Genomic DNA, 24,352 nt, shown 5'->3' on the forward strand with positions numbered 1-24,352 from the left:
TGCAAGACTGTCCAGACTACCTGCATGTTGTCCTGTAAAACAGGATGTCATGGCTGTTTGCTCTTTCAGCAGAGTTATATTTATATTGATTGTACTGTAGCTATAAGACCTCTTCCCACAGCCATAGCCAAGTTTACACACATTATTAAATAATTCAAAGCACTCTGCCTCTGTATTGTTTACATGCAGAGGCTGGCTGTTGATAGATCATACCCATGGCTGAGGCCATGAATCTATGAATCACTAGGTCTGTGGATGGCAGGGCATTGTTATGAGGTTTCTTGGTAAAAGTCCACCAGCAATTTACATATTTTGGTATTTATACATCATCGTCTGGAAAGCCAGATTCTGACGGCTCCTTGTGGCTGCTTTTATATTTCTGAAGCAGAAGCCAATTGAAGCAAGTTATTGGATCACCAATAACAACATACTGCATATCTTATTGGCTCCGGGTGGCATTTTCCACATTCTTGCTGTTTCAGTGATTCTATGCATTATTCCAGCAGTCCCTTAGATCGATTCTTTGCAATTGCTTGCTGCATGCCTGAGGCTGTCAGGAGGCAGTGTATTTGAATACGAGTAATTAGTCCCAGTGTTAGAGCTAAAGATGGGTATTAAAGTTAACATCCCATTGATAACTACCACTGACTCATTCTGTGACTTATGTATTTACTATTCCTCTATTGGTAAATAGCAATAATTAACCTCACGTGACCCGACATAAAAAAGTCAGTTCACCAACAAGAGGAAAAATCCCAGTTCTATAAAAACTGCTGGAAGCAAAAATGCTGAATAATGTATCTGTTGCTTTTATCCATAAGGTGGATACTCACCAAAAAAAAAAAACCCTGAAAAAAATGATTGCATACAAGGGTTCAGATTGTCACCCTTGATCTCAATTGCAGGCACATTCAGAATGTGAGTGAAATAAAGACGGATGTGGGTCGTGCTCGTGGCTGGATCAGGCTCTCGCTGGAGAAAAAGCTGCTCTCCCAGCACCTAAAACAGCTGCTCTCCAACCAGGCATTAACAAAGTAGGGGGAAACATGCATGCAAGTAGGAGAGGGAGGGAGGGAGGGACGGAGGGGGAGAGAGAGAGAGAGAGAGAGAGAGAGAGAGAGAGAGAGAGAGAGAGAGAGAGAGAGAGAGAGAGAGGAGGAGAGAGGAGAGAGAGAGAGAGAGAGAGAGAGAGAGGTTGGCAAATAAGGTTGGCAGGACAGATGGGATGGGTTTTGAATCAAGTTAGTCTGCATGATAGATTGAATGTCTTCAAAATAATTTTCTAATAAACAAAAATGTCATGTTCTACGATGGTTGTCTGATGTTCTTGGGACTTTGCATCCTAGCCTAAGGATGTGCTAAGTTTCCTTTTTTTTTTAATATACACGAGGCATGGGCTGTGGGAGTGGATATGTTATTATAAAAGTGATGAATTGTTGCTCAATGAAAATTGGTATGAAAAATATAAATGCATTTCATGTTTATTCTGTGTGTGCTGTACAGAAAGCTGTATAAGCGTTATGCTTTCCTCCGCTGTGAAGAAGAGAAGGAGCAGTTCCTCTATCACCTCCTCACGCTCAACACGGTTGATTACTTCTGCTTCACTAGTGTCTTCACTACCATCAGTAAGTGTGAGGAAGTGGCTCTGTGTCTCATTAAACGCAGCCTTCGTGTTGCAGTACTTTCTGGAACTACCTGAAAGTACTGTGTTTTAGGTTTTTTTTTTTTTAACAATCGTTCTCTGAAAATAGAAAAAAGGCTGCCTTGCAGCTTATGGAATAATGAAAACAGGTTTTCTATGCAACAAAAAGTTGTAGCAGTTGATTTTGTTTGCTGTGAACTGGGAAGTTGATCAAATAAGAAACACTACTGTGTTTTATTTCCCTGAATTTAGTTTGGTAGGACGACAGCATTTATCACAGTGACACTGAGTGCCGCTACAAAAAGACACAACTGAATTGAATAGGGTGGTGTTATCTTACCACTGTTGCCTTGAAAATAAAAACATTTTTGTCCCCTAAAAGTAAATCTTGTTCTTGCATCCTGTAGTGATACCCTACAGAGCAGTGATCATCCCCATAAAGAAGCTGAGCAATGCCATCACCACCTCAAACCCCTGGGTCAGTGTCTCAGGAGAGCTGGGGGACTCGGGAGTGATGCAGATTCCAAAGAACCTACTGGAGATGACCTTCGATGTGAGTTTTCAAAAGATTGAGTTGGACAGACCAACAAACATTCTTGTAGTTCTCCATTTACTTGTACCATGGAATAGGTTAGGCTGATGCAAGTGAAAATCGCGGACACTAAAGCTGCTGCCCACTGCCTTTCGGCATTCATTTATGCATTAGGAGCCTCTGTACAGGAATGTCTGCCTCCTAGTGAGGGATAATAAAAACTGTATAAAAATATACATAGTTCTAATCTTTTTGTTCCTTTTCCAGTCTAGCTTTCTTCCCAAACTCTCTACAGTGTCTGCATTATTCAAGGTTAGATGACATTCTCTCCTCACTCGACAAAAGGTTTTGGTAACAGTTGCTAACTATATTAACCCTTCAGATTCCAAGACACACTAGTGTAGATTCCTAGAATGCTTACTGGTGCGCTTTTGCTTTGCCCTATTACGTGCAGTTGTCATGGTTAGCCTTCCTACCTCAGTCTGGAAGTGTTCTATCATTGACCCTCCAGAAAAGTGTGCCTAAACAATTCTGTTAAAGAAAAATATTGTTTGTTAAAAGAAATATGCAAGTCCTAGTGTAAACTACGAAAAAATAGTATCGGTAGAAAATGATGCTGAGGTGTAAAAGGCTAGTCTCCCAAAGGTATTTGATCCATGAGCTAGGTGCCTGTAAAGGGGATTGGAGAAGCTCTTTGTACCCAGGTGCATGCTGGTTGTAAATTATTTTGGGTCTGTTGTTCTTTTTTCCAGTAACCCTATTGCAGATCATGGTTATTTGCAAGCTTTCTAAATATGTGGTTGATTGTACATGTCAACAGCCCTCAGCAGAGTTCAACAGCAGAGTTCTTTGTTTGCACCATACAGTAGTTTTTAATGTTGATGTGTTTTGTTGTGTGGTGTGGTGTGCGGTGGTGGGCAGGACTATTGCTTAGATCTTAAAGCAGATGAAACATGTGTGTTTTTCACGATGAAGTACCCTAGATTAATTGGAGCTTTCTTCCAAATTGTTACATTGTATGATGATATAAAAGGTGATGCCTTCATAACCTGGATGCTTTATTCACCAGCAGGTATGCAGGTTGAATCCCCGGGCTTAATTGTCCTCTTTGATGTATTATGGTTAAATCTTGCTTACAGAAATGGTTGCAGTGACTTATAGGAAAATATAAATGCAGTTGTTTTTATTCATTATTTATTTTTTAAGATGATTGGACTAAGTTGCCTTAATGTCTTGTTTGCTAGACCATTTTATGTAAATCTTTTTTTAAGGAAAGTGTACTGTCTCCGAGACCGTCCAAAAAGTTGTCCTGTTGAGCTATCCATGTTTGTGAAATAAGCTATTAAAACATTATTGCTTACACTGTATCAGGATTTAATGCTGTAGAGCTTTTAACACTTCAGAGCTGTACAGTCTGCTTAATTTGGTGGTACAACCAGTGCTTTCACTACTTAAATGTATCAGAAATTTAAATGTTGTCAGCTACAAATATAAACAAATCTGCAAGCTGAAAAGAAATACATTTTAAGTTGGAAACAGATTCTCTATTCTATTTGTTTTGTTGATGCAAAAGTATGAAACTCCACATGTGATGTAAACAAAGAATAAAATGTATACAGATATTCAACATAAATTGGAACTGTGATACTTATTTTTGCAAAATTGTGTTTGTGTATTTTTACATTTTTTCGTGTGCACCTATATTTTTCAGTGTACATCTAACTCTTTTTTTAGCTTGGTACACCCAAGAAAAAAAGTTAGCAAAGAGCCCTGCACTTACAGTAGTTTCAATGGCCATTGACTTGACCTGTGGTATGTATACCAGACAGAACAGGGATTTTAAACCATTAACCATTAACGCTGACTCCTTTACAGAAGTACAGGGTTGAATGATACGATGAAAGATTAGGAGGATCTTATTTTTTTCCTTTTGTCCACTGCAGTGTCAAAATCTGGGAAAACTGACGACAGCTCAAATCGGACATGACAATTCTGGTCTGTTAGCGAAGTGGCTGGTGGACTGTGTGATGGTCAGGAATGAGATCACAGGACACACTTACAAGTAAGGTCACTGGCATTTCTTTAACAGTACAGTACATTTACAGATTTATGTGTTAATTACTCCTTATTGGTTTATTAATGAATTGTGTGCTAAAACTAGTAACAAAAAAATGCACGTAGGCAAGGACTTGGAGAAAGACCTAATTCAATGAATTTGTCCTCCAGAAAACATGTGTTCTGTCTTGGAAAGCAAGATGTTTTTGGGCTACTGGGGTCAACTAGTGCAACAAATAGTCCTGCAGACATTTCAGCGTTCACATCAGAGAACACTCTTGAAAGGAAACATTCTGTTTTGTTTCATCCAAAAGTATCTTTTTGCACATCATAAAGAGGTTGAAAGCAGCCGTGTTTTGTGTGTTCAGGTTCCCGTGTGGCCGCTGGCTGGGGAAGGGAGTTGACGATGGGAGCTTGGAGAGAATACTGATAGGAGAGTTGATCATCCCGTGTGCCGACGAGGACCTGAGCAAGCAGTGCAGGACCCCACCCCTGCAGCGCTCCCCCGCACAGACACGCCGCATCAGCATCACCTCACCTGCAGGCAGGAACAGCAGTAAGTCACGATGCAGCCCCTCCAGCATTTACACACCAGCAGGGCCATTTGGGGAGACATCTGAAGAGCTGCATTCTGAATTAACTGGAATAATTCTAGACACTAAGTCAGGAGTGACTAGCAATAAAAAATTGCATCAGTGTCGACCTATGCGTTTGCTTAATCTGGCACTTCCCCCTGCAGAGAAGAAGCCTCGTGATCCTGCTGTGTGGCGAGAACTTTGAGAATCTAACATTAGTCACAAAAAAAGAGATAGGATAGAACTCTTTTACACAAGCATGTTCAGCTGTTTAAAGTTATATTACAAATTCCCTTATTGCAAGCACTATAGTAACGTTGTCAGATTGTTCTGATTCATTTAACTTCCAAAAGCACAGGACAGTTACAAAACTGCTTCCCTGCTGCAACACCAAACCCTGCAGTACTGCTTGATTTCACACTTAAGTTTGTTCCCGCAGTGAGCAAGTACTGCAGGTTGTGTTGGTTTGCCAGCAATGGTAAGCAATTGTGTATCTGCCCAGCTTCCTGGCAGGTTTAACAAGGAGGGAGAGTATATTGTGACTTATAAACATGATGATGGAGACAATTATAATGCATGGGAATCAAACATGAGCATAATAATACAAAACACACACACACACACACACACTATATATATTGCAAAAGTAGTCAGACCCCTGACCAATTCTATCATATTACTGATATCCAAATGGTATATTGAAATTTCGTTCTGTTCGATGTTTTATTTTAAAACGCTTGAACTCAAAATCAATTATTGTAAGGTGACATTGGTTTTATGTTGGGAAATATTTTTAAGAAAAATAAAAAACTGAAATATCTTGCTTGCATAAGTATTCAACCCCCACATTAATATTTGCTAGAGACACCTTTTGATGCAATAACAGCTTTAAGTCTTTTGGGGTAAGTATGTACCAGCTTTGCACACAGTGTCGGAGTGATTTTGGCCCATTCGTCTTGGCAGATTTGCTTGTGGACCGCAATTTTCAAATAGTGCCACAGATTCTCAATGGGATTGAGATCAAGACTTTGACTGGGCCACTGTAGGACATTCACCTTTTTGTTCTTGAGCCACTCCAATGTTGCTTTGGCCTTGTGCTTGGGATCATTGTCCTGTTGAAAGGTGAATTTCCTACCAAGCTTCAGTTTTTTAGCGGACTGAAGCAGATTCTCTTGCAGTATTTTCCTGTGTTTTGCTCCATCCATTCTTCCTTCAATTGTAACAAGATGCCCAGTCCCTGCTGATGAGAAGCATCCCCACAGCATGATGCTGCCACCACCGTACTTCACTGTAGGGATGGTGTGTCTTGAGGCATGGGCAGTGTTAGGTTTGCGCCACACAAAGCGCTTTGAGTTTTGGGCAAAAAGCTCTATCTTGGTCTCATCTGACCACAAAACCTTTTCCCACATTGCAGCTGGGTCAGTCTCATGCTTTCTGGCAAACTCCAGACATGCTTTCAGATGGTACTTTTTGAGTAAAGGCTTCTTTCCTGCCACCCTCCCATACAGGCCAGTGTTATGCAGAGCTCTTGATATGGTTGACTGGTGCACCATTACTCCACTCCCAGCCACTGAACTCTGTAGCTCCTTCAAAGTGATTGTTGGCCTCTCTGTGGCTTCTCTCACAAGTCTCCTTCTTGTTTGAGCACTGAGTTTTGAGGGACGGCCTTTTCTTGGCAGTGCCTGGGTGGTGTGATGCAGCTTCCACTTCCTGATTATTGATCCAACTGTGCTCACTGGGATATCCAAACACTTGGATATTATTTTGTACCCTATCCCTAATCTATGCATTTGTATTACTTTATCTCTAACTTCTGTAGAATGCTCTTTGGTCTTCATTTTCTTTCAGATTCAAAGCCTTACCAATAATTGATTCTGAGTTTCAGTGTTTAAAAATAAAATATCGAACAGAACAAAATTTCAATGTACCATTTGTAATTCAGTAATTTGAGAGAATTGGTCAGGGGTCTGAATACTTTTGCAAGGCACTGTATATACACACACACAGAAGGAAATGTTTTGGAAGAATACATTATTTATTGCTACCCGCAAAGATGCAGGTAGCTTGGATAATCTTTGAAACGAAACGGCTTTGAATACATTTACATCCAAAACGGTATATAGCTCTATATTTTAAAGGCTAGGTATATAGCTCTATATTTTAAAGGTATTGTTGTACCTTTAAGAGCACTACCAGGTGGTTCATGTTTGTTTGTTTTTGTTTTTAGAGCCAAATGCTGTCCAAATTCAGGAGGCCATCGGGGAAGCTGTGAATAATATCGTAAAACACTTCCATAAACCTGAAAAGGAGGTAGGTACGCTAGTACAGTGGTTGGCATGCTTTTTATATGCCCTTTTTTAGCATACAATTTGTCGCACCCCCCATACACACACACACACACACACACATAATAAAACATTAGAACTTACCTTTATATTTTAACAGGTGTTTTTTTCCCCAATTTTCATGTAAATCGCCTATTTCTTCCTAGATATAACCGCAGAAAGTACTCAACCCCCACACAGTCTAGAATTCCTTTTTTTTTTTTTTTTTTTTTTTTTTTTTTAGACTTTGTGATGAACATTTAGCTGACATGTTAAATCTGGGTTCCTAACAAATCAATCGGTGCATTTAAATTGTTTTTACACTTGGCAAGTCAACATTTAGCTAGAATTTATAACAACTAAATCCATGAAAAAATACATGTAACTTTAAAAAAAAAAAAAAAACATTTACCCAACAGATACATCTGAAAAATATTATCATTCAGCAATTAAATCTAAAAAAAAAAATCTATTTTTTTATTTATAGATAGATAGATACAAAAATAGCAAAAGTATTCAGACCCCTGACCAATTCTCTCATATTACCGAATTACAAATTGTACATTTAAATTTTGTTCTGTTTCATATTTTATTTTTAAACACTGAAACTTAGAATCAATTATTGCAAGGTGACATTGGTTTTATGTTGGGAAATATTTTTAAGAAAAATAAAAAACTGAAATATCTTGCTTGCATAAGTATTCAACCCCTGTGCTGTGGAAGCTCCCAGTTTGCATAGATGAAAGAAATTGCCCTAACGAGGACACAATTACCTTACCATTGGCCTCCACCTGTGAATCATTAAAGTTGCTGTCACATTTTCTGGATAAAAACCCCACTGTTGAAGGATCATTGGTAAGGCTGTGAATCTGAAGGAAAATGAAAACCAAAGAGCATTCTACAGAAGTTAGAGATAAAGTAATACAAATGCATAGATTAGGGAAAAGGTACAAAATAATATCCAAGTGTTTGGATATCCCAGTGAGCACAGTTGGATCAATAATCAGGAAGTGGAAGCTGCATCACACCACCCAGGCACTGCCAAGAAAAGGCCGTCCCTCAAAATTCAGCGCTCAAACAAGAAGGAACCAACAATCACTTTGAATGAGCTACAGAGTTCAGTGGCTGGGAGTGGAGTAATGGTGCACCAGTCAACCATATCGAGAGCTCTGCATAACACTGGCCTGTATGGGAGGGTGGCAGGAAAGAAGCCATTACTCAAAAAGTACCACCTGAAAGCATGTCTGGAGTTTGCCAGAAAGCATGAGACTGACCCAGCTGCAATGTGGGAAAAGGTTTTGTGGTCAGATGAGACCAAGATAGAGCTTTTTGGCCAAAACTCAAAGCGCTATGTGTGGCGCAAACCTAACACTGCCCATACCTCAAGACACACCATCCCTACAGTGAAGTATGGTGGAGGCAGTATCATGCTGTGGGGATGCTTCTCATCAAAGGGACTGGGCATCTTGTTACAATTGAAGGAAGAATGGATGAAGCAAAATACTGCAAGAGAATCTCCTTCAGTCCACTAAAAAACTGAAGCTTGGTAGGAAATTCACCTTTCAGCAGGACAATGATCGCAAGCACAAGGCCAAAGCAACATTGGAGTGGCTCAAGAACAAAAAGGTGAATGTCCTACAGTGACCCAGTCAAAGTCCTGATCTCAATCCCGTTGAGAATCTGTGGCACTATTTGAAAATTGCGGTCCACAAGCATCGTCCAACCAACCTGAACAACCTGGAGCAAATCTGCCAAGAAGAATGGGCCAAAATCACTCCGACAAAGTGTGCAAAGCTGATACATACTTACCCCAAAAGACTTAAAGCTGTTATTGCAGTGAAAGGTGGCTCTACCAAATATTAATGTGTGGGGGTTGAGTACTTATGCAAGCAAGATATTTCAGTTTTTTATTTTTCTTAAAAATATTTCCTAACATAAAACCAATGTCACCTTACAATAATTGATTTTGGGTTGAAGTGTTTTAAAATAAAATATCGAACAGAACGAAATTTCAATGTACCATTTGTAATTCAGTAATATGAGAGAATTGGTCAGGGGTCTGAATACTTTTGCAAGGCACTGTGTGTGTGTGTGTGTGTGTGTGTGTGTGTGTGTGTGTGTGTGTGTGTGTGTGTGTGTATGTGTGTGTATATATATATATATATATATATATATATATATATATATATATATATATATATACAGGCTATATTTCCATTCTGAGCCATTAAAAAAGGCATAATACCACAGTTGTGGCGTCAAAAAGGGATAATTCCTCTAGAGGAAAATGTACGTGAACTTTGACCCATTCGACTCCTAAAGACCATCACTTTCAATTCAAACACAAAATGTCTTGTTTTCAATCACTTGACAACACCCTCAGTACAGAAATGTTCATCAATGGTCAACAAAATGAGAATATGTTAAAAAAGATGATACTTTAGTATCTCAGAGAAACTGGAGAAACGGATAACAATGTAGAATGTCTCTACAGCACTGAAACACTAAGTTTAAAAAAAAAAAAACTGTACTGCTTTAATATGAGCATCACAAGGGTATCCATGTATTATAAAAAAAATAATAGAATATAATAGATGGGCCTCTTCAGTGAGAAAACAGTTCCATCTCTCGACGTCACAGAAACCCTAGATTAAATTATTTTCCTATAACTCACTGTTGCCCATCTATTATTTTATACATATATTGGTTTCAGGTCAACACCATTTTTTTAAAAAGTCAGTTGAATTGCTACAGTGTCAAGGGTGATGCTTGTGAAGTTTGGAGTTAGTCAAGTAAATTGTTTGTCAAATGACGCAGGTTTGAATTTCAAATGTAAACGTATAACTGGCAGCCATCTTGTTTTATAAAACATCACCATTTCCACATGTTTGTATCCCATTGTTACTGGGACGATAACTACCAAGTTTGGAGTTTGTTGTTCAAACAGTGTTCAAATACCAGCAGTTTGCTGTTAAGGACATGTTTCATTAAAGTTTGTGGCAGACATTTTGACATTTATCACAGAAACTTCAGCTTCTCAAACTTGATGCGGGTTTGGATGCTGATGATATATACAAAGTGTCAGATCAATCGCTTCACTGGTTCCCAAGAAGAAGATTTCAAAAGGTTTCTAAAAAATGCGTCAAACGGCCATTTGTGTTTCCTGTTAACACAATATTTTAAAACTTAGTTGTATTGATGCAGTATCAGGGAAGATGTTTGTGAAGTTTGAAGTTAGTCAAGTAAATCATTTGTCAACTGGCGCAGGTTTAAATTTCAAATGTAAACATATAAGTGGCAGCCATCTTGTTTTATAAAACAACACCATTTTGTTACTGGGACGATAACTACCAAGTTTGGAGTTTGTTGGACAAACGGTTTTTAAACAGCAGGAGTTTGTTTTTAGGGGCACGTTTCAATAAGATTTATGGAATCTATTTTGACATTAAAATTTATCGCAGAAACTTCTGCTTCACAAACTTGATCTGGGTTTGAATGCTGATGATATATGCCAAGTTTCAGATCAATCGCTTCACAGGTTCCCAAGAAGAAGATTTCGAAAGGTTTTATCGAAAAATGCGTCACGGCACCAATTGCAAAGACGCAGCAGCAAAATATTTTCTGCATCTGACAGCCAAAGTATCCAGCTTGTTACCTGCCAAGTCAGAACCTGATCAGTCACACAGCTTTGAAGAAGCAGCAGCAGTTTAAAGTTTTGGGAAGATAAATAAATAAATAAATAAATAAAATAACTCTTAACAATAACAATAGGCTTCCCATCCTTTGGCTGGGAAGCCTAATAAAGTGTTATATAAGTGCACTATCTAAATTGTTTGTAATTATAGAAAACATTTCTGATCTTTAAAAAAAAAATTGACAGGAACTGCAAATTTATTAAAATAATCTTTATTTAAAATTGCTGCAGGAAGGAGCATAAACTGGATACACAGTACTGCAATGTTTAGAAGAAAAAAATATTTTTCTCCTGGCAAACATTCCTGAGTAAAAGTTGAAAAAAGTAATTCCCAATTTTATTTGTGAGTAAAAAATAAATACATTCAAAACTATCGGGAATATGTTGAAAACCAATGATAAGGACAAACTCGGGTTACAGAAAAGATAAAGTGATGTGTTTCTTGTAAACACTGCAAGGGGTTCTCTAACACTTTAAAGGTAGACTGACTAAAAGGATGTTTACCATATTTTTCTTTTTAAACCAAACATATTATTTATTGTTTTCTACAGTTCTGTAACATACAATAAGGAATTATTTCACCTTTCTTTGTCCCCAATCACTGATTAACTTCGTATTGCTGCATTTTCATTTCCAGTCCATTGTTCCGTACTTGAATAAAAGTTTCCTACAGTTTCCTTTTTCTTATAGGTTCTTTACTGCCACTGTAGCACCTAATTTCATACAAAAAGGAAGCAGCCACCACCTGCAAAACAAGCAGCATTATTTAGTGGGTCTGACCATGAACTGAAAACCATGTATAAACTAGTCTCATTTAGCATTGAATTTAATTGTGCATAAACCCATGCACTCTATAATAGCTATTTTATTGATGGCAAACCTTTTATGAGTTACATTAAAATAGCTTAATGTAAAGTATATCGACATTCTCAGCTGACTGGAATAATTATAAATGGTGTAAGGTAAGAGTGGCAAGTAGTTTTCAAGGTGTGTCAGGGCAGAGGAAAAGCCCTGCACATAATTAGAGGGGGCGGGGCAAAGCCCTGCTTGTAAATGCTGTATTGTGGTGTATTGTTTGTTTATTTTTGAACGGGTGTATTTAGTTAATGGGTGGTGAGTGTTTGAGAGGAGGAACGAGAAAATCAAAAACAAAACTAAAAATAAAACTAGAGTATCCTACAGTTAAACGAGGCAGTCTTCCCAGCGACAGCGAGTGGAAGCGACAGCGAGTGGGAGAAGTACAGGCGTGGAAAAGTACAGAGCAGTTTCGAAGCAGAAAGGAGAAATTGCATCTTGAATTGCTTTAATCAGAAAACAGAGGACATTGGGGAAACACAGCAGCAGCTCAAAGTCAAACAGCCGCGTGTGTTTTTCTGATAACAAACAAGCTGAAACTCGGAGCAGCTGATTCAAATTCAGCGCCGTTTTGAGACACGGGCGAGGGGAGGAGCCAACAGCACAGCAGAACAACGCAGTTAAACGAGGCAGTCTTCCCAGCGACAGCGAGTGGAAGCGACAGCGAGAAGTACAGGCGTGGAAAAGTACAGAGCAGTTTCGAAGCAGTTTGAAAGCAGGTTGACGGCTGCAGAAGAAACTAAACTTCAAAAAAAAAAAAAAAAAACCTCAACATGGTCTTCAAGCCAGTAATCTGTGACACCTGCTTGATGTGGGAAATCCGAGAAAACCCAGCGGAGCTAAACCAAGTGTGCGTAAAGTGCCGCGCGATCCAGGATTTGCATAAACTAGTAAGTATGCTAGAAATGGAGCTGGAAGAAGTGAGACAGCAACAGGATCTTGAGGAACTGGCACACCCACAATTCATGGAAGTCTGCATCACCCCTAACAGACTGAAAGCCACCAGGGAGATAGAAGGTCAGAACAGCTGGGTTCAGGTAGGCAGAAGCAGGGAAAAAAAGAAACTTCGTCAAACACAACCACCAGAAATCAAAACAACCAACAGATTTGAGTCACTTCAGAATTTTGATGAGCAGAACCAACAACAAGAGAATGAAAGGAACAACATCCAGGACCCTATTGACAGTGGTGACCAGACAGCAAAAAGAAGGGAGGTCATGATTGTTGGGGACTCCATATTGAGAAACACAGCAAGTTCAATTCGCAGTTTGGACCCCCTTACTACAACAGTGTGCTGCCTTCCGGGAGCCTCGGTCAAGCACATCACTGAGAACGTGGACAGGCTCCTAGAACGAACAGGAGACGACCCGGTAGTAGTCGTCCACATTGGTACAAACAACATTGGAAGAGACAGACCAAAATCCCTGCAAAACAAATTCAGAGAGCTAGGAAGGAAATTAAAAGAGAAAACCAAAACTGTGGTATTTTCTGGTATACTACCCGCACCTTGCAAAGGACCATATGGACAGCTGGAAATAATTAATCAAAACGCATGGCTGAAGACGTGGTGCACACGGGAAGGCTTCACCTATCTTGATCATTGGACCACATTCTACAACGAGGACTATCTGTATAGACGGGATGGACTGCATTTAAATAACAAGGGAACTAGTCTACTTGGAGAAAAGATCCTCGAGCAGGTTCGGAAGCATTTAAACTAGAAAGGAAGGGGGGAGAAATCAACAAAAAAACAGAAGGGAGACCGCATCAAAACAAGAACAACAACTCAGGTAAGACAACCATTAAATGTATTTATCTAAATGCTAGAAGTATCAGAAACAAAATTCTAGAACTTGAAGCTACTGCACTAACAGGTAACTATGATGTGATAGGTGTTACAGAAACTTGGTTGTCTGAGAGTGATGGGGACGAATTTAATATTTGTGGGTATACACTGTATAGGAAAGACAGGCAGGACAGAAGAGGAGGAGGGGTAGCGCTATACATAAGAAACAGTCTTGAAGCCCAGGTGTTAAACCTGGACAAAGAAAATAAAACCGAATCAATATGGGTCAGAATAACGGACAAAAATTCAAAAGGCATAATAATAGGAGCATGCTATAGACCGCCAGATTCAGACGGTGAGCAAAATAATCTGTTATACAATGACATTAGAAATGTGTGTAGCAAAGGAGAAGCCATACTAATGGGGGATTTCAACTTCCCCCAAATAAAATGGGAAAACCCGGTGGGTAGCGCGAAGGATGAAATAGAAATGGTGGAAATGACAAATGACTGCTTCCTAACACAATTTGTGAAGGCACCCACTAGAGGGGAGGCATGCCTTGATTTAGTCTTTTCAAATAACGAAGATAGAATAACTAAAACAGAGGTCAGAGAACCACTGGCAAACTCAGACCACAACATGGTCTCATTTGAAGTGTTTTTTAAATCCCCAAAAGTAATGACTAAAGCTAAGGTTTACAATTTTAGAAAAGCAAACTATGAAGGTATGAAACAGAGACTAACAGAAGTAGATTGGAGTAAAATAGAGAAAACACCCACAGAAGAAGGATGGTTGTTCTTCAAAAATGTAGTACTAGAGGCGCAAAACAATTATATCCCTAAAGTAGACAAATCTAAATGTAAAACTAAATTGCCAAAATGGTTTAATAGATCAATTAAAAAAAATATTCAGCGAAAAAAGGCACTTTACAGAGCATTAAAAAAGGACCAAAAAGAAAGTACGCAGAAAGAGTACACAGAACTGCAAACGCAAGTCAAAAAGGAAGTTAGAAAGGCCAAGAGAGAAATAGAAACAAACATTGCTAAGGGAGCTAAAACCAATTCCAAAATGTTTTTCCAATATTACAACAGCAAGAGAACATTCAAAGAGGAGATTAAATGTTTAAGAGATACAAATGGCAAAATCGTAGATGAAGAAAAAAAAATAGCAAATATGTTAAATGATTACTTTTCACAAGTTTTTACAAAGGAAGATACTGACAACATGCCCCACATGTCATCCAGTTCCTATCCAGTTTTAAATAACTTTAGCATAACTGAGGCAGAAGTGTTAAAGGGACTAGGAGCTCTTAAAATAAACAAATCCCCTGGGCCGGATGAGATCCTCCCAGTAGTACTCAAAGAAATGAAAGAAGTAATTTACAAACCGCTAACCAAGATCATGCAGCAGTCTCTTGACACAGGGGTGGTACCGACAGACTGGAAAATTGCAAACGTAATACCGATCCACAAAAAGGGAAACAAAACTGAACCAGGTAACTACAGACCAGTAAGCCTGACTTCTATTATATGCAAACTTATGAAAACTATAATAAGATCCAAAATGGAAAATTACCTCTATGGTAACAGGGTACTGGGAGACAGTCAACATGGTTTTAGGAAAGGGAGATCGTGTCTAACTAACTTGCTTGATTTTTTTGAGGATGCAACATCGATAATGGATAATTGCAAAGCATATGACATGGTTTATTTAGATTTCCAGAAAGCTTTTGACAAAGTCCCGCACAAAAGATTAATTCTCAAACTGAACGCAGTTGGGATTCAAGGAAACACATGTACATGGATTAGGGAGTGGTTAACATGTAGAAAACAGAAAGTACTGATTAGAGGAAAAACCTCAGAATGGAGTGTGGTAACCAGCGGTGTACCACAGGGATCAGTATTAGGTCCTCTGCTATTCCTAATCTACATTAATGATTTAGATTCTGGTATAGTAAGCAAACTTGTTAAATTTGCAGACGACACAAAAGTAGGAGGAGTGGCAAACACTGTTGCAGCAGCAAAGGTCATTCAAAATGATCTAGACAAGATTCAGAACTGGGCAGACACATGGCAAATGACATTTAATAGAGAAAAGTGTAAGGTACTGCACGCAGGAAATAAAAATGTACATTATAAATATCATATGGGAGATATTGAAATTGGAGAAGGAATCTATGAAAAAGACCTAGGAGTTTTTGTTGACTCAGAAATGTCTTCATCTAGACAATGTGGGGAAGCTATAAAAAAGGCTAACAAGATGCTCGGATACATTGTGAAAAGTGTTGAATTTAAATCAAGGGAAGTAATGTTAAAACTGTACAATGCACTAGTAAGACCTCATCTTGAATATTGTGTTCAGTTCTGGTCACCTCGCTATAAAAAAGATATTGCTGCTCTAGAAAGAGTGCAAAGAAGAGCGACCAGAATTATTCCGGGCTTAAAAGGCATGTCATATGCAGACAGGCTAAAAGAATTGAATCTGTTCAGTCTTGAACAAAGAAGACTACGTGGCGACCTAATTCAAGCATTCAAAATTCTAAAAGGTATTGACAGTGTCGACCCAAGGGACTTTTTCAGCCTGAAAAAAGAAACAAGGACCAGGGGTCACAAATGGAGTTTAGAAAAAGGGGCATTCAGAACAGAAAATAGGAGACACTTTTTTACACAGAGAATTGTGAGGGTCTGGAATCAACTCCCCAGTAATGTTGTTGAAGCTGACACCCTGGGATCCTTCAAGAAGCTGCTTGATGAGATTTTGGGATCAATAAGCTACTAACAACCAAACGAGCAAGATGGGCCGAATGGCCTCCTCTCGTTTGTAAACTTTCTTATGTTCTTATGTTCTTACAGGATCAGTGATGGCGATTGCCCAGCCTGACTTAGGTATTGTTTTGTTTTCTCTGCCAACCTGTCGCACAAGTGTACATTGATAAAAATGTAATGGGTGGGGCGGGGGTTCTACTAATAAAACTACCAGTGGCAATTGTTTTTTTTTTTTTTTTTTTTTTTTTTTTTTAATGATAGTGGTACAAATATGTAGGGAATACATATTTGTTAGTTTTGATCAAAAGCTAAATCTATATTATTACTACTACAAGTGAATTCCCGGTATCGTTTACCAGCTTTCAGCGCAACTTGAAAGCTTGCATTAGTTGTTGACCCTGCATTTGCCTAACATGGCTTTCTCCTGCAGAGAGGAAGCCTCACGATCCTGCTGTGTGGTGAGAACGGCCTGGTCTCGGCTCTGGAGCAGTTTTTCCACCACGGGTTCAAATCCTCCCGCATTTTCCAGAAGAACGTCTTTGTCTGGGATTTCATAGGTAAGAAAAAATTGGGATCCGCTATTTGTGAAGGAGAAAAATTGTTATTTTGGTAATTGATGTTCATAAACAGCTGACTTTAAACCCAAATAGAGGCACAGTTTCATGTATCACAGATTTACACTGAACAAAAATATAAACACAGCATGCAACAATTTCAAAGATTTTACTGAGCTACAGTTCATATAAGGAAATCAGTCAATTGAAATAAATTCATTAGGTCCTAATGTATGGATTTCACATGACTGGGAATACAGATATGCATCTGTTCGTCACAGAAAAAAAAAAGAAAAAGGTAGGGATGTGGATCAGAAAACCAGTCAGTATCTGGTGTGACCACCATTTGCCTTATCCAGCGTGACACATCTCCTTTGCATAGAGTTGATCAGGCTGTTGATTGTGGTCTGTGGAATGCTGTCCCACTCCTCTTCAATGGCTGTGCGAAGTTGCTGGATATTGGCGGGAACTGGAACACGCTGTCATACACGTCGATCCAGAGCTTCCCAAACATGCTCAATGGGTGACATGTCTGGTGAGTATGCAGGCCATGGAAGAACTGGGACATCTTCAGCTTCCAGGAATTGTGTACAGATCCTTGCGACATGGGGCCGTGCATTATCATGCTGAAACATGAGGTGATGGCGGCGGATGAATGGCACGACAATGGGTCTCACGATCTCGTCACGGTATCTCTGTGCATTCAAATTGCCGTTGATAAAATCCAATTGTGTTCATTGTCCGTATCTTATGCCTGCCCATACCATAATCCCACCGCCACCATGGGGCACTCTGTTCACAACGTTAACATCAGCAAACCGCTCGCCCACACGACGCCATACATGCTGACTGCCATCTGCCCAGTACAGTTGAAACCGGGATTTATCCGTGAAGAGCACACTTTTCCAGCATCCATCAAAGGTGAGCATTTTCCCACTGAAGTCGGTTATGACGCCGAAATGCAGTCAGATCAAGATCCTGGTGAGGATGACAAGCACGCAGATGATCTTCCCTGAGACAGTTTCTGACAGTTTGTGCAGAAATTCTTCGGTTGTGCAAACCCACAGTTTCATCAGCTGTCCTGGTGGCTGGTCTCAGACGATCCCACAGGTGAAGAATCCGGATGTGGAGGTCCTGGGCTGGCATGGTTACACGTGGTCTGTGGTTGTGAGGCCGGTTGGACGTAATGCCAAATTCTCTAAAACGACGTTGGAGACGGCTTATGGTAGAGAAATGAACATTCAATTCTCTGGCAACAGGCATCTGTGGCATGAGACATCTGTGGCATTGTGTTGTGTGACAAAACTACACATTTTAGAGTGGCCTTTTATTGTCCCCAGCACAAAGTGCACCTGTGTAATCAGCTTCTTGATATGCCACACCTGTCAGGTGGATGGATTATCTTGGCAAAGGAGAAATGCTCACTAACAGGAATGTAAACTAATTTGTGCACAAAATTTGAGAGAAATAGGTTTTTTGTGCATATGGAAAATTTCTGGGATCTTTTATTTCAGCTCATGAAACATGGGACCAACACTTTACATGTTGTGTTTATATTTTTGTTCAGTGTAGTTTAGTTAAAGGCAAAATGCTCTATCTGTGCTTTATTTTCCTGGCAGGGACGTTAACCTCGTCATGCTGATGCTACAGCAGGTTGCTGTACTGCTGTCCCATTCACAGACAGGTTGTGTTGTTCAGTGAATAAGCACCCTCTAGTGGACTTGGCCATATTTCAGACAGTGTTTTAAAATGTAGAGTATTGGCAATAAATACCAAATGTCTCCAGTACATTTTTTTTTTTTTTTGACAAATAATATCTTTAGATTCCATTGAGTTCTGGATATTAAATTATGTATGCAAATCGTATACTGTAAACCCATAGATGATATAATGGCAGTTTCAATAAAAACTCTTAAGCATTTATGGATTATGTAAAATGACGTAATATAAAATGTATAGGTGTCTGTTCAACTGACTCGAAAAATTTGCACTTTCTAATGAAACCACGTTGAGGATGGGAGAAATTGGAGTTCTACAAAAAAAATCTAAAAATAGAATTTATTCTATAGGGAAATGTGAAGCAGCTGTAAGCTTGTGGTTATAGAACAGTGGATGGTATTGTTCTAAACATGAGCAAGGCCATTGTGTTTTTCAGTTTAAAAAGTAAAATACATATCCAGCTGCTTTGCGCCTCCAAGTGTGTATTATGACCTTGATAAGAAGTTATTAAATAGAGAATACTTTGGCAGTGCGTTTTATGTAGCATCCCACTCCTTGTGGTATTAAATTATCATTTACAACACACTATTTTTTATAATATCCGGTGAGCAGTTTTTTTTCCTGCCAGAGTTCTGTGCTGCTTGTTGCTCTACTCCCTTTCAGTTTGACAGCTCATGTGTTTCCCGTAATAACTACGGTTATTACAGGAAATATCAACTGGATGAGCCCATTGGAAAAATTTCTCACCAGTTATTATATTATGTAAAGTTATCGCTGTAATAAACATTCCCTCGCAGTCACCTAGGGGGTCCGACACGTTTCCACATTTCTTTTTATTATATCTCTGTCATTAACTCATCTGTGATTTGTGTTTTTCTTTTTTTTTTTAGTTAACCAGAGCAATATAGCATCTCATTTCTAGTATGGTTCTGATGTTACACAATGTCAGATCACAATTACTGTACCTGTATAATATTTTTTTCAAATGTTAAGCTTGATTGTAACAGAAGCACCACCTCCTGGCTGATTCTGTGTATATTCTGTACAATTTAGGACTGTATCTTCCACACAGATTAGCAGGAGTGTATAAAGAGAATGTATATTTTGTATGCATTTAAATTCTATTTATACCAGACCAGACCCAGTACATTTGAATGCCATTTTTGTTTTTATTGCACAGAGAAAGCCGTGGCCTACTTTGAAATGACGGATCAGATTGGGGACACTGTGGAGGGAATGGAATCCTTCAGATCCATGTGTAAAATATTCTGTCATTATGTGAATGCCATCAACGTTACCCCAAGGAACATTGGAAAAGATGGAAAATTACAGTTTCTTGTTTGTCTTGGGGCAAGGTATGTGTCAGTCATCTCCTGCTGGTTTTAGAGCAGTACAGTTCTTGTGCAAGGTAAATTGTCTGCTTTAGAACATAAGGATAAATAGGACAAGAAGATCAGTAAATCTTACAAAAACAGAAGCTATTTTAACACTTTATTGAAACTGATTTAAAAAAAAAAAGATAATATTTCTAGGATTAATAGCTCACCTAGCAACATTGAACTTTTCCGCTACATAAGAAAATAGTTATTTTCTGAACTGGGAGTCGACAAAACCATTGCTTTACATTGTGCCTTTGCAATTTCAGGGACCACTTGCTTCTTCAATGGATCCCGCTCCTGGTGGAATGCCCTCTAATCACAACGATGTATGAAGAATATGCTCTGCTCCGGGACCACCTGATGGTGAATTCCCTCATTCGGGTGCTCCAGACAGTCCATGAGTTCAATATTACACTGGAATCCTCGCTGGTCAAAGGAATAACCCTGTAGCCTTACTGTATGTTAAAAAAGACTGGCTGGCATCGGTCTACATTCTGAGAATACTATAGCGACCTTTTTCTGGCCCATATTGCTGCTGGTAGTGCAACACTGGATGGCAAGTGACATTTAATAGATTGAAAACAAAAGAAGACATCATAGACTGGGCCACAAGACGTGTGAGAAAGCACAATGGCCTGGTCAGGAAGTAATGGATAAAGCTGAATGTAGTATTACCTCGCTTGTTTAAAGAAACTTTGAAATTAGTAAGAATGTAGAATATTTTTCGTGTGTTTTAGATGTGTGTAAATACATTTTCAATAAAATAAAAGGTTAATACACTGCTAAGATGATTTTACCAGAAAACAAAAGGCAAACATGTTCTGTAATGTCCTGTGTTTTGCTAACTATTTAGTTCAGTAGAATCTTCAGCTGTTGCTAGAAGGCATGCTCATGCACTTGACAAGCTTGGTTCTGTTCTGTTTGCTTTTAGCATGTCATAGTTAGTGCTCAGGAATTCAAATGTAGTTACTGGGCAATAACTTTTTTTTTACATTGGATTAATCATCAATATCAGACTACTGGCAAGCCCAATATTCTTTGATCAAACTGTGTTACAGTAGATCCATCACCACAGATATTGATGGCTTATCAGTGTGACAAACATACCACTTTTATGGAGTGGCCCTACTGTGCAAGTGTGTCATTTTCTGGAGCAATTGATGCAAAGCATGCCTTCTCTATCACAAGATCAAATCAAAGTTATCAGTCACTGCATAAGAATGTGTTGTGGCTAAGAGACTTGCTCTGCCTGGAGGTTGCATTGTGAAGTTTACTACTGCTGCCAATGCAAGCTTTATCTGAGCACTTGAAATATCATCTCTGAATGGCTTTTCTTTGTGGTCCAATTGAAGATTTTAGTGTTTCTTTTACAGCAACTAGGACCCTCCAGTACAGAACACTGCTCTGGTTATAATGAAACATTAAGACATCAGTATATCATCATAACTCATAATAATGTTAGTGCTGGAAACAGGATCTCTCTCTCTCTCTCTCTCTCTCTCTCTCTCTCTCTCTCTCTCTCTCTCTCTCTCTCTCTCTCTCTCTCTCTATATATATATATATATATATATATATATATATATATATATATATATATATATATATATATATATATTACATAATAGGTAAAAAGTTTTGGCTGATGATTTTACCTTCCTATTAACTTGTGCAATTAAAGGCCCAGCAAGATTGTGTGTTTTGTCAGGGCTATTCTAGTTCAATCAGCGTGGCCCTGTTTAAAGAGTAGAGCGTATATATAAAGTTCCAGTTTTAGTCTCATAGAAGGCTACGCTCGTCCCATCACTACAGTAGATCTAAAAACATGCTGCACTTTACACCACAATACATTGTTTGTGCCTACCTGGCTGTCCATGGTCTTACATATTACAAATAGTATTAAAGGCTCCATTATTTGATACGCAGGGTATTCCTGTCTTTTAGTCCAGCGTTGGTACTCTAATTAAACATAAATAAATGTGCCAAGCAAGTTTTAAAAGGGATGTGCACTATTCATAAGTCAACTAAATCAACTAGGTAGCCAGGATTTCAGTTTTGGAGTGTCCATTTCTAAGTTCACTGTTTAATGGCTTAATGTGTACTGTATAACATGGAATGATATTTCATTGGAGTTTGTACAGTTGTCTTGCATTTAATTTGTGTTGTCCTTAATTAATCTGGGCGTGCTTTGTGGCATGCCCAATTTCAGTATAAGTATCATTCTCCCTGCTCTGCAATTGATCCTACCAATTGTCCAATGCAAGATTGTATTTAAATTATATGTCAGGCCTGATTCTTTTAAGAGAACCCAATCATTAAATGTGACAAACAGAAAGTTATGTGTTGGGTTGTGCAAGCTTAATATGTTTGTAGTTTATACAAACCTGATTTTAAAATATCATTTGTTCATGTTAATTTTAATTTTAATAAAGATAGCCTTTTAAATGTTTTATAATCTCAAGCCTAAAGTATTTGTATTAACTTTCAACTTGCTACACCTTTAAGATGTTAGTCTTAGAGGGTAGCAATATATATGGATTTGTGCAGCTAATACTGTGGAGCATCGTTCCTAACAGCCATTCACAGTTTAAATGAAAAGTTTTGCAGTGATCAATTACAGTACCAGTATATGTTTACCCCTGGAAGAAAATATGTGAAACAGATTTAAAAAAAAAACAAAAACAGTATTTAAAGCATTGCTGTCTTTTTTCAGGATATCAATATGAGTGCAATGCATAAACACAGTTGTGTGTCTTTATTTTTATTAGTATTAATTAAGCTCTAGTCAGTGCAGTAAAATGTCTGTTCACATCACTGTTATGTTGTAATATTTATGAAACATTTCATTAAAAAAAGCTTTGTTCTTTATGTTTTTGTTTTTCTTCTATATGAGAACTACAGCCTGTTCCTTTTTAGAAATGAGGGGAACTGTAGTTCCTTGCACCAAGTTATCAGCAAAGGGAGAACTGCCAGACTATACAGCAAGGATAGTTTACATGTTTTCAGGGTATTGGCGCAGCAAAAGTAAATCAGCCAAAAGAACCAATTCACTTTTTTCACCATTTCGACAAAGTTAACTTGGTTTAAGTTACATATATGTATTACCTATAGAAAGTCTACACCCCCTTGAACTTTTTTCACATTTTGTTGTATCAGTGCCTCAGAGTTTCATGCATTTAAATGAGGATTTTTTTCCACTTATCTACACGTACTCCACACTGTTAAGGGGAAAAAAAGTTTTTATTGAGAAAAAAAAATGATATATTAAAAATACAAAACTGAAAGATCATAATTGGATAAGTCATAATTGAATGTATTCCACCTTTCAAATGCTCTGGTTGCCTTGAGTCACTGTTAGAAGTCCCCGGGCACTCCCCTGGGGGGGGGGGTGGAGGTGGAGGTGGAGTAACATTGACTCTTACTGATAAAACAATATTCTTTAATCAATAAAGATCCATAGTCTAATGATGAAATTGTATAATCTACATGCTGCGTTTGATGATCATTTTAAAGAAATAGCAAAAGGTGCTTTTGTGTTAAGTGGTTGGAAAAGAGAAAAATCGCAGCTCTGGAAAAATATTTTTTCATAAACAATCAATCTGATCTCTTAACATTAATGGTGAAGAATTTCACTATTAATTTGAGCACAAAAATGCAAAGCCTAAAATATGTCAGAGGAAAACAGCAAAGTCCTCTTGGCGCACGGAAAAGAAAAGTTTTCTGAGAAGGAGCTGAGAGTCCTTACGGCTGAGGTCACTCAGCATGAAACAAAGTTGTTTGGAAAAGCCTCAGGCAACATCAGTTATGCTAGTATCCTTAGGAAATTATATCTATTGGCTTGTCCTTTTTAGCATGACATTTAGAAATTTGCCTAGCATTGGAAAAGGATTGGGGTATCCCTCCAGTCATTCCAACTGTGGTCTGAAAGGAACCAGAGGTTAAGTGCAGACAACACAGCACTTTCACATGTGCAGGGAAAGCAGACCCTAGATTGACGCTGGAGTCTAGCTCATCCCTCAATTCAGCTATTAGGTCTACAATGACTTGCGGAGTGAGATGATAACGCTTTAGCATCGCATCCTCCGGCATCCCAAACAAAGTGACCCTGGGATTGAATATGCAGGGTCTTCTTCGTCTTTCCCTTCTCCTCCGAACGTGTTCCTGCCACTCCTCAACAAGAGCCAAGTGTCACTGCATCAGGAAGTGCACCACATCACTCATCCTGAAGCCAATGACAGGTCTCTGCAGGTGTGTGCTTTTTTACAGCTCTTAGTTACTCACTTCTACAATGGTTTGCATCTTGTAAGAAGAGGTGTAAAGTTTTTGGAGGGTCAGCAATTGCCTAAGTGCAAGGCAAAATCCTTACATCACATTACAATGTCTGTGCCGGCTTAGTATACAGATCCCGGCCAATTTGTTCTCTTTTTTTCATTTGAATGCATTTCAATATAATTTTAATAGATTAATGATGGCAA

General features: G+C 38.6%; 1 protein-coding gene across 8 annotated transcripts in view; it reads left to right on the forward strand.

Annotated features, from left to right (window-relative positions):
- Window positions 1–21,410, forward strand: part of LOC121319639 (DENN domain-containing protein 5B-like) — a 100,471-nt gene extending 79,061 nt beyond the window's left edge. For all 8 annotated transcript variants that reach the window (XM_041257259.1, XM_041257264.1, XM_041257261.1 and 5 more), the window contains 9 exons: window positions 906–1,034; window positions 1,504–1,625; window positions 2,050–2,195; window positions 4,118–4,236; window positions 4,598–4,785; window positions 7,032–7,114; window positions 16,659–16,785; window positions 19,682–19,856; window positions 20,147–21,410. In XM_041257259.1, the coding sequence (XP_041113193.1) occupies window positions 906–1,034; window positions 1,504–1,625; window positions 2,050–2,195; window positions 4,118–4,236; window positions 4,598–4,785; window positions 7,032–7,114; window positions 16,659–16,785; window positions 19,682–19,856; window positions 20,147–20,330 (1,273 nt within the window). In that variant the 3' untranslated portion in view covers window positions 20,331–21,410. The remainder of the gene's footprint in view (window positions 1–905; window positions 1,035–1,503; window positions 1,626–2,049; window positions 2,196–4,117; window positions 4,237–4,597; window positions 4,786–7,031; window positions 7,115–16,658; window positions 16,786–19,681; window positions 19,857–20,146) is intronic.
- Window positions 21,411–24,352: the final 2,942 nt, after the last annotated feature.

The sequence above is a fragment of the Polyodon spathula genome, chromosome 8 (genome assembly GCF_017654505.1).
Source record: "Polyodon spathula isolate WHYD16114869_AA chromosome 8, ASM1765450v1, whole genome shotgun sequence".
In the NCBI taxonomy this organism is placed as follows: Eukaryota; Metazoa; Chordata; class Actinopteri; order Acipenseriformes; family Polyodontidae; genus Polyodon; species Polyodon spathula.